General features: G+C 44.6%; 1 protein-coding gene across 4 annotated transcripts in view; it reads right to left on the bottom strand.

Moving 5' to 3' along the window:
* PDZD2 (PDZ domain containing 2) overlaps positions 1-13,827 on the bottom strand; it is a 134,018-nt gene that overhangs the window by 781 nt on the left and 119,410 nt on the right. For all 4 annotated transcript variants that reach the window (XM_010218896.2, XM_088527288.1, XM_088527289.1 and 1 more), the window contains 5 exons: positions 8,922-12,555; positions 8,080-8,197; positions 4,524-4,625; positions 2,749-3,019; positions 789-923 (listed from right to left, as the gene is read on the bottom strand). In XM_010218896.2, the coding sequence (XP_010217198.2) occupies positions 789-923; positions 2,749-3,019; positions 4,524-4,625; positions 8,080-8,197; positions 8,922-12,555 (4,260 nt within the window). The remainder of the gene's footprint in view (positions 1-788; positions 924-2,748; positions 3,020-4,523; positions 4,626-8,079; positions 8,198-8,921; positions 12,556-13,827) is intronic.

Here is a 13,827-nt window from a genome sequence, read left to right as displayed (position 1 = left end):
TTAATCATCTCAAAAATTAAACATGACCTTCACCCTCAGAATTGCTTCTGGAAGAAGAGAAAACACACACACGCACACCCCTCCCTGCCCCGACACACAAAGCAGAACTCAAGAAACAGCAGTTTGACCCTTTCCCTTTTAGGAGGAAACAGGAAACCGAAATCTGCTCCTGTGAATCCTGTGAGCACACTGAGCACCAATAGCTTCCCCCAGAAGCAAGGTAGGAAGGTTCTTTTCACTAAACTGCACCCCCACCTAAACAGGATTGCATAATGGTTTCAGTATTAGTTTCCTTTCCATACTCAGTTAGTTCATTCACGTTCAACCACAGAGCATCCAAGAGCGGCAGTTTTTGAACATGCACGTCACATATTCTTGGTGAGAGATAATAGTTGTAACTAACAAGAAACTTGACAGAGACAGAAAAAATGGGAAAAATAGTAATTAGGTAAAATGCAGGATGGTGCTTTGAAAACATGTTCTTTATCAGCATTATGCTTTTCACAAGACAGGAGCTTCTCAAACTGGGACACGTGATGCTGCTGAAATTCGGTTATCTACAGCAGCAAACAATTCCAGGAAGGAACTGAATCTTATCTCGTAAATCAGATTTCTCTAGTTAATGCATACTAGCACAGGCAGACCCCAACCAGTCCCCGGAGTATTTTTGTAATGATCATTTGACTAATAAGTAATAATAAATTGTAGAGACAAAGAAAATTGCCTCCGTCTGAACAATGTCCCACAAAAAAGTGGGATAACACTTATTACCTATGTGTTTCTAGTACCTTTAAATATTCTTTTTACAAGCAAGGGCCTGTCTCCAGCAATTGAAGCTTTCCCACCATCAAGACTGAATCCCAAGCCCGCAGAGGTTTTCAATAATTCAACACAGATGACATCGTTCATATCCAGGTTTGGATCTGCAATAGAATACACACAGCATCTCATTATTCAGTTAACAGTAAGTTGTATGTTGTGCTAACTGTTTTTTGATTCTTTTTCCTGCTGTAACAAAGCCATTGAGTTTAGTTCATGCTCAGACTTGAACACACTGTCACTTGGTTTCTCCTAGAAGCAAATGCAGCTGCAAGGGGGAGATGGTGAAAAATGTAACTGTGCACAGACACATTCAGATTTTCCATGTTAACAGAAACATGACAAGGTGTTTTTTTCCTGGCAACATAAAGGCTGGACTTGCCAGAATGATTCAAAAAACACAGGAAGCGGAGAACATCTCATTTTCTTTGATCTGATACCACCTGCTCATCGCATGAGCCACATATTTTTAAACAGCAGTAGTGAATCAGACGTTACATTAAACAAACATATTCCAGCCTCTAGGGGGGGAAAGTGCAATGACTGACTAGCACAAGCAATTGTTTCTGGGATCAAATCTATGGATGTAGCTAGAATTTCCAGCAGGTGCACACTGCCTCCTCGGTATCAGTACTAGATGCTTGCAGAATGCTATACCGCTATAGCTAATATAGGTCATGATTTTACTCAGGAGAATATAAATCCATAATTCTGGGGAAAAAAAAAAAAGGATCCTCTTTGTCCTGAATGAATATAAAACTTACACAGCTGTATTAGCACAAAGTATTGCTAGCGTTATCTTAAATTTCCAAAGCCAAACTTTGCCTGGCACATGGACACACAGGCTTAAGAAATCCCTCTTCTACTCTATGCTGTTTATGAGATAATGTTGCCCTCTAGTGTCCACAGCCAAGAGATATTTGGCATTTGCCAACTCACGGGGCATGTGCAGACTTGCCCTGTAACAGGGATTCTGCAGTAGTTAACATATATTAAACCCATGAGAAAGATGACAGAAAGGCAGGTCCGTTCATTTACAGAGCACTCCAAATTACCTCCTAGCTGCACTGCAGTGCTGTACTGTCAAACCCAGTTAAAAGCATAAGATGATGAAAAAAGGTCTACAGCAAGAGCTTTAAGAGGGGTGGGTGGCAGCGCATGGCACTAGCTCCCTGGGCAATGAGCCCCAGGCTGATCCCCCTTGGGGACGCAGGAACCAGGACTGAACCCAGGCACACAAACCTCTCAAAGCAGCACAGGACACTCAGGCACTGGCTGAGGACTACGTGTCTTGGCCCTATGAAATACAGCAGATCCACACTCCCAAGGCAGCCTTTGTTCTGAAATGTTGCCTTGTGCCCAAGCACGAACTTACTCATGATTTTACTGATAGCCAATCAAATCATTAATTCCTACTTTCCTACAGGACGGCTGCCTTGGATTTGATTTAGTTCCACTTACTGCAACACCAAAGTAGCTTTTGCTACATTTTTACTAGAAACACTATAAAATAGTATAAAAAGAGCAAGTTCAGTCCCTACAAATAATAAATGATAATAAATTGCAGGCCTTTTTTTTTTTTTTTCCTTTTTTGATTTCTTGTTTTTCTTGCATTGATTACTGTTTTTACTTTACAGGGCTTTATCTTGGCCTTAAAAAGTATGTGGAGAGTCAACCACTAACTTCGGCAGAAACTGGATTAGGCCCTAAACTTCCTTCTAAGTCTCTGCTTATTTACGGTCCTTAAAAAAAAAAAAAAACAGGCTGGATTTGGGCTCCAAAGGGTACAAATAAAAGTTACAGGTATTTTCAGGTCCTCCCTTCAGCTGCATAAGACACAGACACTTCTAATCTAAAACACATGGACTTTTTCGCCTTAGTCTGTTCGGCAAGGGATTCCTTCCAGCTGTTCTTGGACAAAGATCATACCTGTTCCTATTTCCATGGCAACATCCTTTCCAGACCCCACACATTTTCTGCCAGTAGCTGATATCTCCGGTCTGGAAAAGTTGTTTGCTTTGTCCTTTTCCTTCTGGATGACGATGATGGCGTGTCTGTGCAGCCTCGCCTGATGCAGCGCATTCAGCACATCCCCGTGCACAGAGCTTGCCAGAGACTTGCCGTTGATGGACAGAACGAGATCTCCTCGATGAATAGTCCCTTCCTGAGATGCCACTCCCTTTGAAAACACCCTGTGGACCTACAAGAAAAGATGTTAACTAAAGGGCGCTTCAATCCACTGGCTAGCACCTCTAAGCCAAAGGCAACCAAGGAGAGCTACAGAAGGTGTCATCACAAACCACTTGCACAATTTCAGGAAATTCTGTAAAGGTCTTCAGCTAAAATACCTCCCATAACATATATTCACACCACAGCAGACCCATCAAAGACAACACTGCACTGTGTGACACCCTCTCTCCAAATTCCCATTGACTGGGATGTGCCCATGATGTTTTCAGGTACACACAGCTAAGCTGTGCACAGCATCAGTGCACAGAAAGTCTCTGATGTATCAAAGCTATACATTAGAACAAGTATCTGATTGTTTGTCCCAGTTTGGCTGGTAAAAAGGCACATATATAGATGCAAAAAAAAATCATGTCTTGAAATGAATATTTTAGGGGAGGAAAAAATAGGGAGAGGGATTAAACATCAAGTAAACTCCATTGGGTGCAAATGAGATTTATATGGGTGTCATTTACACCCATAAGTCCTAGGCGTGCTGGACAAAGGCTTGAGGTAGCAAATCTGCACGCCCACTTTGGTGTGGCATTATCTCTACCTATGGCACCACCAACAGGGACTCAGGAGTCTTTGGTTCCTGCTCCCTCTGACTCCAGCGATGTGCTGGGGTGGAGCCCGCTCCCTATACTGGAACCAATGGTGGATTAATGTTAAACACAGGAATATGCTTAAGAATAAAAGCCAGAACACTCCTGTAGTGGCTCATGGAGTCCCCAAATACTGAGGACATTCCCTTTTCCTAATCTCTGCACCTAATGGTTATAGATATCTCTTTCTGGGTAGAATCTAAGAGCATATCCTGTGTAAAGATACTGCCACATGGGACACCGATTATCTTCAATTTCTCTGCCTCATTGATCCCTTTCTGGATAGTATTTCAATTCCCTGGTATCACTTTCTACTGACCAAATCACTTCATAGCAGACATAATGTCCTTGGTTGAGAAAGCTATTAAGGCTTTTCTGAACTCATTTACTGAAATTCATCAGTTTTTAGTAGCAGCAATAAAAATATGTGAAGCGAAATCCAGAGTGTGATCTGGAGATGTGAAACAGTCACTCTCAGGATTTGCAAAAACCTTCCAAAACTTTGCTGCACCAAATTCACTCTCAAGGGCTACAAATTAAACTCTCACCTAAAAGGCTGCATCCACTACAGCTGTACACAGAATTTTATTTACATCCTTGAAACTTAGTCCCAGCTGATCCCATCCAGTAACAGACAAGTTACCCTTTCAAAGCTTGAAAACATAAATGACATCCATCTCCTATAATAAAAATGACACTATCCAGACACTTTCCCTCTGATTTCAGTAGCAGATGGTATGCAGCCGCCTCCGAGACACTGTTTTATGACTGCAAATGACTTTGCAGCGAGTCTCGATAAATGAGCACTTGATCTAATCACCAGCATGCTTTAAAGTGAGCTTTGCAGAAAAACGACTCGCAGTCATCACTTACTGTGACTGATTTCTGTTCCAGATCTATTCCTCCAGCAACGCTAAACCCCAGGCCAGCTCCCTCTTCCTTGTGCAGGACTACAAAGTAGGTGTCTTCTTTGCTCTAGCAGAAAACACAGGAGTGAGAGGGAGGGGGAAGGAGGGAAGAACAAAGCAAAGATCAAGACCGAGTTCCCACAGATGACAAATTCCCAGCACTCTCAGGCTACGGCAAGTGAAGAAGGCAACTCATAGATTTAAAACTCTGGGATGTTAAATACATTTCTGTTCACGTTACAGACACATGAAGCCGCACTATGGGAGGACTTGGATGGCAGCAGGGATTTCTTCATGCCTAGAAAGCAAAGTAAAAATTAGGACAGGTACTATGCCTGGGGCAGCTTCACTTACAAAGGCTTTAATAAACTTTTCATTGCCAGATGTTTTGCAATCAAAATTGAATACTTACCCAAACACATGGCAGACTGCTTGAGGAGGTAATTCAGGGGAGCGAGGCCTGTGTTATGGGGGGCAAATAGGCTTGTCATGGGGCATCCCAAGTCCCAGGGGTGGGAAAGCAGCAGAAAGCCCCACTTCTCCCTCATCCTCCCAAGGCAGCCCTCCTTGCTCTGGGGAAAACAATGCCCTACTTGCTGCTCCAGGATGAATTCCTCACACCAAGGCATACCAACCCCATGAGACATCCCGGAGCTTCTCACAGATCTCATTTCTTTGTGCCACTTGCTTCAGGGACACTGTACATCCCTGCTGCCACCTTTCACACCAAGCACTGTACTCCACATGGAATTACTGACACTTGCGTTATCTCCTTTCTCTTCTGCCCTTACAAAGACAACAGGATCAAGCTTTTCCCATAAGCACCAGACAACCTTACAAAGGTGCAAAGTTGACTTGTTTGAAGTGATGGGCTGCTGCCAACATACAGAATTTGCTATGAGAGGAGCAGTTCTGTCCAGCAACTCTGGTGCCGCCTTCTGAACAGTGACAGGGGCAAAACCAGACACTGCTACAGATGCCACTTTTTGCAGCCTAAGTGGGACTGACAGCAGTCACGTGGTGGAACAAGGGCATAGCAACCAAATGTGTGGCAGAGCATGAGAAGCTGGGAGCAGAAAGCCGGGCTTGGCTTTTCCTCGGGATCCCATCCAACATCAATCATTTCCAGAAACTGCCAACACTGAAATTAATGACACATCACGAGGAATGAACCTTTTAACCTATTTATCATTAAATGACATATTTAGTTCACTAAACTTGACACATTTAACTCACAGTTTGCCTGTTTCATTTCAAAATGCACGAGAGCCATGGATTACTATTATTCCTTGGTATTGCTGCCAGATTCCTGGCCTCCCTGAGCATGTTTTTGCCAAGCAGTGGCCCCAGAGGATATTCCTGTATATCCCTGCGCAGCACAGAGCCCATGTCAGAAATCATTGCCACTCTGCTCCAAACCACTGATGCACCAGTGTCTGGGGACAGGAGGGCAGTCAGAGTTGACCGTCTTAGATCGCAGCCATTTGTAGCTGTCAAGACCTTTCTACCTGTACTGAAGTGACAACAACCTTATGTTAGGTTAGAAATAGTAAATTTAAATAAATATCTGTGCTAGACTCCTCCAACCATGTGTGCTAAGCATGACAGTCATTCTAGCTAAGGAGGTCATTTTCTTCCCAACAATTTCGCCCTCTTGATATCAGGACATAATTTGCTTAGAGTGGTAAACAATTCATTAGAGGCCTCTGGTCTTGGAGGGCTACACGAGGATCATGTATACAGGGCCAGTCACCAACACAATCCAAACACCCAAACACTGGCTTCCTACTCCTAGGACAAATATTTCCTGACTTCCCAGCTGCCAAAGTCTGTCCTCACCAACCATGTGTAATATGGGTCACAGGCGCCGGCCTAGGCATACTTACTGCTTTAATCAGTCACATCGTGGAAGTACAAGGCCTACAGTAATCCCAACCATCTGCTGGGCTCTGCGAGGAATCAGGACACGCAACTGCCTAACATCTCTGTGAGGCAGGTTAGTACAGATTAACTCCTTGAAGTGCACAGCAAGCTACTCCGCTAAAATCTCTATCTAAGCAACCTGTCCAGAGTTACAGACGAAATGAACAACATAACAGGGAAGTACTCAAATCACCTGCATCTCTGTTTTGCCTGTCAGCCAAAGATCATCAATCACAGAGGTCTAATCAATAAAAAGTATTTTATTTTTTATATTACTAGCACTTATTGAATACTAGCCATAAATTCAGCAGTGGTCATATCAAAAGATGATGACGGACTCTTCCCAGGGGAAGCTCTCAATCTGAATCAAGCACAGATTTCCATCTCATTTTTCAGCAATTGCATAATTCTGAAGAACTGTCCTATTGTAGGTTGAAATCCAGCCTGTGACTAACATAAAGTTTTCCGGTGTATGTGCCATATTGGGCTTAAATGTGGATACAGAAACTATGTGGACACGAAGTGCATTCCAAAAAGCATTCATTTTTTATAAGTATCTGAGTTCTTAGGTTTGAGAAATTGGCATCGATAAATAATCTCTCCAAGATCCCATGCAAAATACTTTAAAGAACACTTAATTACTTTTGGCAAGGAATAAAACCCAGTCCTAAAATTTTGGGTGAAATTACCCAAGCATTTGGCTCACCAAGCTCTTGAGACTTGCAAGGTTTAGCGAGGAAGGAGGCAAAGCTGGCTAGTCTGGGGAGCTCCTACTCCCCTCAGCCCATTTTACATCTGAACTTGCAGTCTTTGTGATCAAGGCTCAGGAACACTCTGAATGCAGCTCACCCAGCAGTTATACAGACCAGGTGGCAGGTTCTCTTCCAGTGCCATCATTATTATACCAACTTCGGATTTAAAAAGAATATGGATACATCCCAAATACACAAACACGAGCAGGGCTGAGAGGAAAAAAGGAGCAATCATTTCACTGGGAGGCCTTCTTTAAACACCTAGCTATTGAAACAGGCTGCCTTGGCAGGTGGGTAATTTCTTCCTAGCAGAAGAGCAAGAGACAGAGCAAAAAGAGCACAGGGGTCTCTTCCAAGTCCCCCAGGGGAGCTTCCTGACACTGCCAGCCACCAGCTCAACACCAAGGACGATTAATTCGATTTCTGTCACCTTACTGCTAGGGAAAGACAAGCCAGAGCAAAACCTCCCCTGCTTGCAAGAAGGGTGGGGCTGACCCAGATGGTTGGTGGAAAGTTAGGATCTGATGAGCAGTGACTCAGCAATTCAAGAGTTTCTTAGCTGTAATGATGACTGAAATGGAGATATACTTGTCCGTTTGAAATTGGTCTCTTTATCATGGCTTATAAAAACTTTGGCACTGGACAAACACTATTTTTTTTTGTATAAAAAAGCCATTCAAATACACCATGGGTTTATGACAGGTGCTGCAGAAACATCAGAAGAAAAACCCTCTCTCAAGGGAACATACGAGGAATTCTGAAATTGTCTTGTGAAGATTTTATCTGTCATAAAAAAAGTAAAATTATTGGTCATAATTGTCCACTGTTTCATCTTCTGGCTATTACCTTTACTTGTGCTTTGACTTCTTGAAGCATCGTGGCAACATCACATTTTGGTATTAGCGACGACAAAATGGATTGCAATTTTTGCTGGTCCAGGCTTGAGACCAGCAGCTGATCCAAGCTAAAATAAATATAAAAAACATAAATGATGGCTTTATATTTCTAGACTGTGCAGAGATACCTTTCAATTACACAGTATAATTTGCATTAGAACAAGCCATGGAGTGCCAGGTCATTAGCAAGCATAAATCTTAAAAATGGGTAACAAATGGTGTATATTGGGGTAGGGGAATGAGAACAAAAAGACAATTCAGAAGTAATCCTCAAAAACAGTCCCTGTTCTGTTACCCTCTCCCTTCCCAATGGTTTTAGCAAGAGACATTGGCAACAACAAAGCAAGATCGACTTTTGAGAACTGTTTCTAGCAGGATAAACTCATCTGTCATTGCAGGCTACACTGACAGCACATGCTGGGCAATCGCCCCCATTGAGGTAGGCAGGAGACAGTATTTGCTATTGCTACATAACCAAAAACCAGACCACAAACAATACAGAGGGACACAGGAAAAGGGCTTGACCCTGCCGGCATAACATACTTCACCCCACACTGGAGTACAGCCACCACCAGACAACAGCTTTGCAAGACAAAGAGCACTAAAAGCTACATCCAATTTTTTAGTTAAATAGGAACTTGGGTCAACGCTTTTCCACTGAAATGTGTTTTGGAACAAGGCCTAAGCAACTGGAAAGTTTTGCCTCAGAAGACCCTTGCAGGGATGTAGAAGAAAGACTTCAGAAGAGCTCTTTTGCTAATGGAAACAGTAACAGAAAGATCTTAGACTAACCTGACTGACCAGCTTTTTTCTGAACACTTCCCATCTGGAGAGCTGTCACACGTGGCATCATCCTCTGACGCTGACCCCGGTGTCCCCGAGCTACTGTTCCAAGGACTGCTCCCTTTCGAGCTCGCTCTGGTCCTGCTCGTGAGGTTGGAGAGGGCAGAGGACGTGCTCGGGTGTGCATCGCTCTCTGCGGGCAGCCTGAGCGACCTCCTGGGCGTGATTTCCAGTTCTGTTCTGAAATATCCAGCCTGCGGGTCCCCGGAGAAGCCCTCGCTGCACAGCTTGTCCAGCTCGGGCATGCTGAGGGCTCTCAGCTCCCGCAGCTTGGAGCGGGACAGCAGCTGCCGGCCGTGAGCCCGGCTCCGGCGGACCTGCGACACCGAGGGAGGGGAGGTGGACAGCTCTCCCAAGGCGCTTTCCTTCCCTGATTTACCTTCCCCTTTGCTGCCCTCGGTTGAGTTCCTTGCTGTGCGTGACAAGTCTACGCTCGCAGATGATGTCATTGGCTGTGACGACACTGCTGGAGCTCTGTCCTGGCTCAGGCCGCTGCCGTAGGAGCTCAAGCTTCGTCTCAGCACCCGCGAGGCCTCAGTTGGGCTGGTTACAACTGCGGCTCCTACCCCGCTGCATGACCTTCTGCTGAGAGGTGTCTTAGAGGCTGAGTGAATATCTATAGCTTTTACAACAGGCCTATCAAAATTTGCCAGATTTTCAAAGGATTTGATTCGCTGTTTCACTGAGAAGGATGAGGTAGGTTCATGTGGCCAATTCAGTTCATAATAGTAGTAATTTCTCCTGAAATTTCTTAGCTTATCAGTGGCAGGATGACTAATGTCACTGGCTAAGGGGGAGTCCCCAGGCACCTTTTGGGTGTTTTTGGAAGGATATGCCTGCTCCTTCCCATTTGGGCCATTCAGAAGATTGAGATGGGCCATCTTTAACAGTCCTGTCTCTGAATGGGGGGATTTCTCATCTGCACCATGGTTCTGAGGGCCTTGCACAGCATGAGGTGAAATATCTGCCGCATTGCAACCCTCTTGGAAGTGACCTGATAACTGGGCTGGCATTGAGTAAGTCCTCGTCACAGGTTTCGACAAGCTATAGAGATTTCTATCTCCAGAGACATCCACTTTAGAAAAATACTGTGTGGACTTTGTCTCCTCAGTCAATTGAAGCACTTCTATGTTCTCCTCTTCTGTTTTCTCCATCAATGGCAGCTGCAGAAATGGTGCTGGTGAGGAAGAAGCAGAGGAGGAAGAGGAGGAAGATGAGGAAGATGAGGACAGTCTCACCTCAATGAAAGTGCGTTGAATCTCCTGTCCTTCCAGCTGCTCCTGCTGAACTGGGGAAGATCTCAATGAAAAGGAGTTTCCAGCAGATGTTCCTAAGTTCTGCGGATCTAATTGCTTAAGGTCATCATTACTGACGCTCTTGATTGAGTTTAGGCCTGTTCCGGGGTTGTCAGTTCTCCCTCTGACATATTCAACTTTTGGAATCCCCTTGGGGAATGAAGCAGCTTTGGGCTGATTATCCCTGGCTCTGAAATCTTCTGTCTTAGGGGCTTTGTCCTGACAGAGCTTGGGCTGCGTGGAAGTTTGCTTTTCCTTTTCCCATGCCTGCTGCTGATCCGCTAGCTCCCCATAGCCACCACATTTAATTTCACTGCTCTCTACTGGGCTACTGGTGCCATTCAAGAGGGGCAGAAGTGATTCTTCAGAAATGACCAACGATGGCTTATTCTCTAGTTCTGATCTCAGAGTCCTTGAGACTGTTGAAACACCCTTGCCAGGATCTGTGTTTGTAGGTAAGTTGCGGGATGACGGTGCTTTCTTCCCCAGGAGCTTGGGGGACAGTTGCGGGGAAACAGAAGGCCTTTTCTGATCAGCCCCATTGACTTTGGTAGCATTCATCCCACAGGAGTCTGAATTTGTCTTTGTTTTGCTTTTGATAGTGAACCCCTTCAGCTTTGGTCCTGCTTTGGCCTTCTGGTTATTTAAAAGGGTTTCCATTATAGTTTTTTGTGCTGTTTGTGCCTTAGACTCCTGACAGGATTTTTTCTGTGAGGATGGGCTGTGCGGTACTGCAGCTCCTTTGCAGTGATTTGTGCCTGAGTTTTGGGCTTTTGCATTTGAACTCCTCCCTGAAGTCACAGAATTAATTTTCTCATTTTTCCCTGGCAAATCATTGTTTACACTAGCCTTTGGATCTTTAGATCTAGTGGGAAAGGGAGACCTGAGTGATATTGCTCTTTGTGATGATGTGATGCCATGATTGCTCTCTGTTTTAGACAAATTGGATGAAATGTTATTTTCTTTCTTTGTTAAGCAATAACTAATGGTGTGATTGCAGTCATCAACTACCGTTTCACTTTCAAATTTGGATTTATGCTCCTCATAATATCTTTCCTTCTCCAATGAGTTGCTCTCCAGGCCATCGACACTTCCAGCAGAGCAAAAATTTATATTTTTGCAGTGTGGAGACCCTTCCTCTTCAAGGGATTCACAGCATTTCATTTGTTCGCCACTGCTTCCCAAGCCCATCTGTTCTTCTGCACTTAAGGCACAATTGTTATGCAAAGAGTAAACTTCAGGGTTACTTCCTGAATTTTTTAGGGTGTCTTTACCTGGCAGGTAAACTGAGGAAGGAGAACAGAGGGATGCCGAGGAGACATCAAAACACCGTGAGGGACATGGGGTGGAACCACTCCGATCTTCCAGCTTTAGTTTGTTAATGCTTGTCTCCAGTGACCTGCACATCACACAGTCCTCAGGCTGTGAAACTTTGCTGTTGTGAGGCTCTGGAGGGGACAGAGGGGATAAGTTTGTTGCAGATGGGAGATGCTGCTCCTGAGCAGGCTTTTGCAGCTCATTATTTGTGCAACAAATCTCGATTTGTTCCTCATCCGATTCTGTTACAGCACAACCCGCTGGGCCATTAGCAGCAGCACAAGGCAGGAGCAACACGTCACTAGCAGTATCCAAGGCTTCCGTGACAGACTCTGTGTCTGAGTGAGAATCCTCTGCGGCCCCGTACATAGACTTGGGAAATGGGTCACTTCTCTTACCTTCCAGAGAGTTTGCTGCAGGCAACTCCTCCTCACTTCGACTGCTGAAATTCCTAGAATAGTTATTTAAAGAGTTTTTATTCACAGTAAAAAGTTTGCCTGGGTTAATGGAGTCCAATGCAGCCAGCCCCAGAACCCCTTGTGCATTAGCTGCACAATTCATATTTTTTTCCAGCTGCTCCTCCTTCGCTGGCTGTGGCTCGTTGCCGGGACAGCCTTCGTCAGTCCCGCAGCAGCACAGCGTGGTGTACTCCTCTCGGAAGGGACTTTCTGCTCGCGACGGGGTCCGCGAACCTCTGCCCTCTGGGGTGCTCATCTGGCCGAGCAGGTCATCGATATTGGTGACGGGGATGGCGGCACTGTCCTCGGCGCGGCTGCTTTGCACGTCTTTGCTCCTGGCATGAGGTGGCAGTGTTGGTCTCTCCGCAGCGCAGCCTGGACCATCGCTCCGCAGACTGACTCCTTCCTGCTTCCCACAGCTCTTCTCTTCTGTCACAAAGAGGTTGTTGGAATCAGTGTGATTTTGACCATCTAGCCCTAGAATCGGGATAAAGTTTGAAAATCTGCTGACAGCTGCATCAAGATTAAAAAAAAAAAGAGGATATAAAATCCTATCAGATACGGAAAGTGATATACAAAACACCAGGTTTTATTACAAAAACAGACACCCACATACTCCGCCTTGATGTTTTCCTTTTGCCCTGCACTCCTCCTCTTCTGTAATTATGTTTACAACAACTCCAATTAATCATAACCCTGTGTATTTGAGTGGCACACAGGAGGAGAAATCTATTTTGGTTAGGTTGTCACAATCTGTTTAACTCTCATCTTTGGAATTTAAACAGCCAAGCAGCCAGCTAGCAGTAAAGTCAGGCTAGGCAGTATCATTCCCCATTACTTTTTTGATCAAAGATGCCTGCACAGAGGACTCAAAGCCCTGGCAGAGCAACCAAAGGTGAGCAGATAGGACAGTGATGAGCTGGGCTCGACTGATCCTCTAGGCACTTCTGCAGATGTTTAATGTGACACACGTAGGTGATGTAATGCCTGTGTAAGGGCTGTGCATTAAGCACCAGGGCTTTACAGGATTTCTGGCACAGAGCTTTCCTCACTCCTAGTACATGTTTAACCCAGTCCTAGGCAACCTACTGATCTTCCTGTCACCGCTGCCCTCAAACACATTCTTTTTTCCAGCATCTTTTTTTGATTCCCACCAGTTCACCCCAAACATCTGCTTGCACCTTTCTACACCACTTCTGGGACACTCAACCCAGCTAGCCCCTGAAATACTGCCTTGCTTCGGCAGGCTGAATCACATGTTGGAGACCTCATCTCTGCCATGGCAAAGGGAGAGCAGGAAAGGTGCCCGACAAAGCACTATCAACCTTAGTGCTAGAAGGCTGCAAAAGCCACAGAAATCTAAGGAAATGGGAACAGGAATTCTTTAAAGAACAACTGGGATTGATGCATCTGGAAGCAATCTTGGCTCCCAGGTATTAATAGGTACACAAAGAAGGCCATAAGCTAGAAGGAAGCAAAATATTATGTTCTTTCTGAATTTGAAAAGTGTGCTCTCTTTTTCAAACACTCATTTCACACCACATAATTTGTGCAGTCTGTGGATACAAATAATATTGCTGTAGCAGCAAAGATCAACCTCAGCGAGAAACGAAACAGACATCCATGTTTCAATTTAAACTAGATTTCTTTTTAAATATATGAAACATGAAAACATTTTGATAAGATTCCAGTTCTTTTCTCAGATTTTCTGCTTCTCCTTTTTGCACATTAGACAATTTTGACTCAGTAAAGGGAAAGAAAAAGAAGTATTTTATTATCTATTGT

This window comes from Tinamus guttatus, unplaced genomic scaffold, assembly GCF_059628265.1.
Source record: "Tinamus guttatus ecotype Peru unplaced genomic scaffold, ASM5962826v1 Tinamus_guttatus_pri_ptg000274l, whole genome shotgun sequence".
Lineage (NCBI taxonomy): Eukaryota > Metazoa > Chordata > Aves > Tinamiformes > Tinamidae > Tinamus > Tinamus guttatus.
This window is presented reverse-complemented; position numbering and strand designations above follow the sequence as displayed.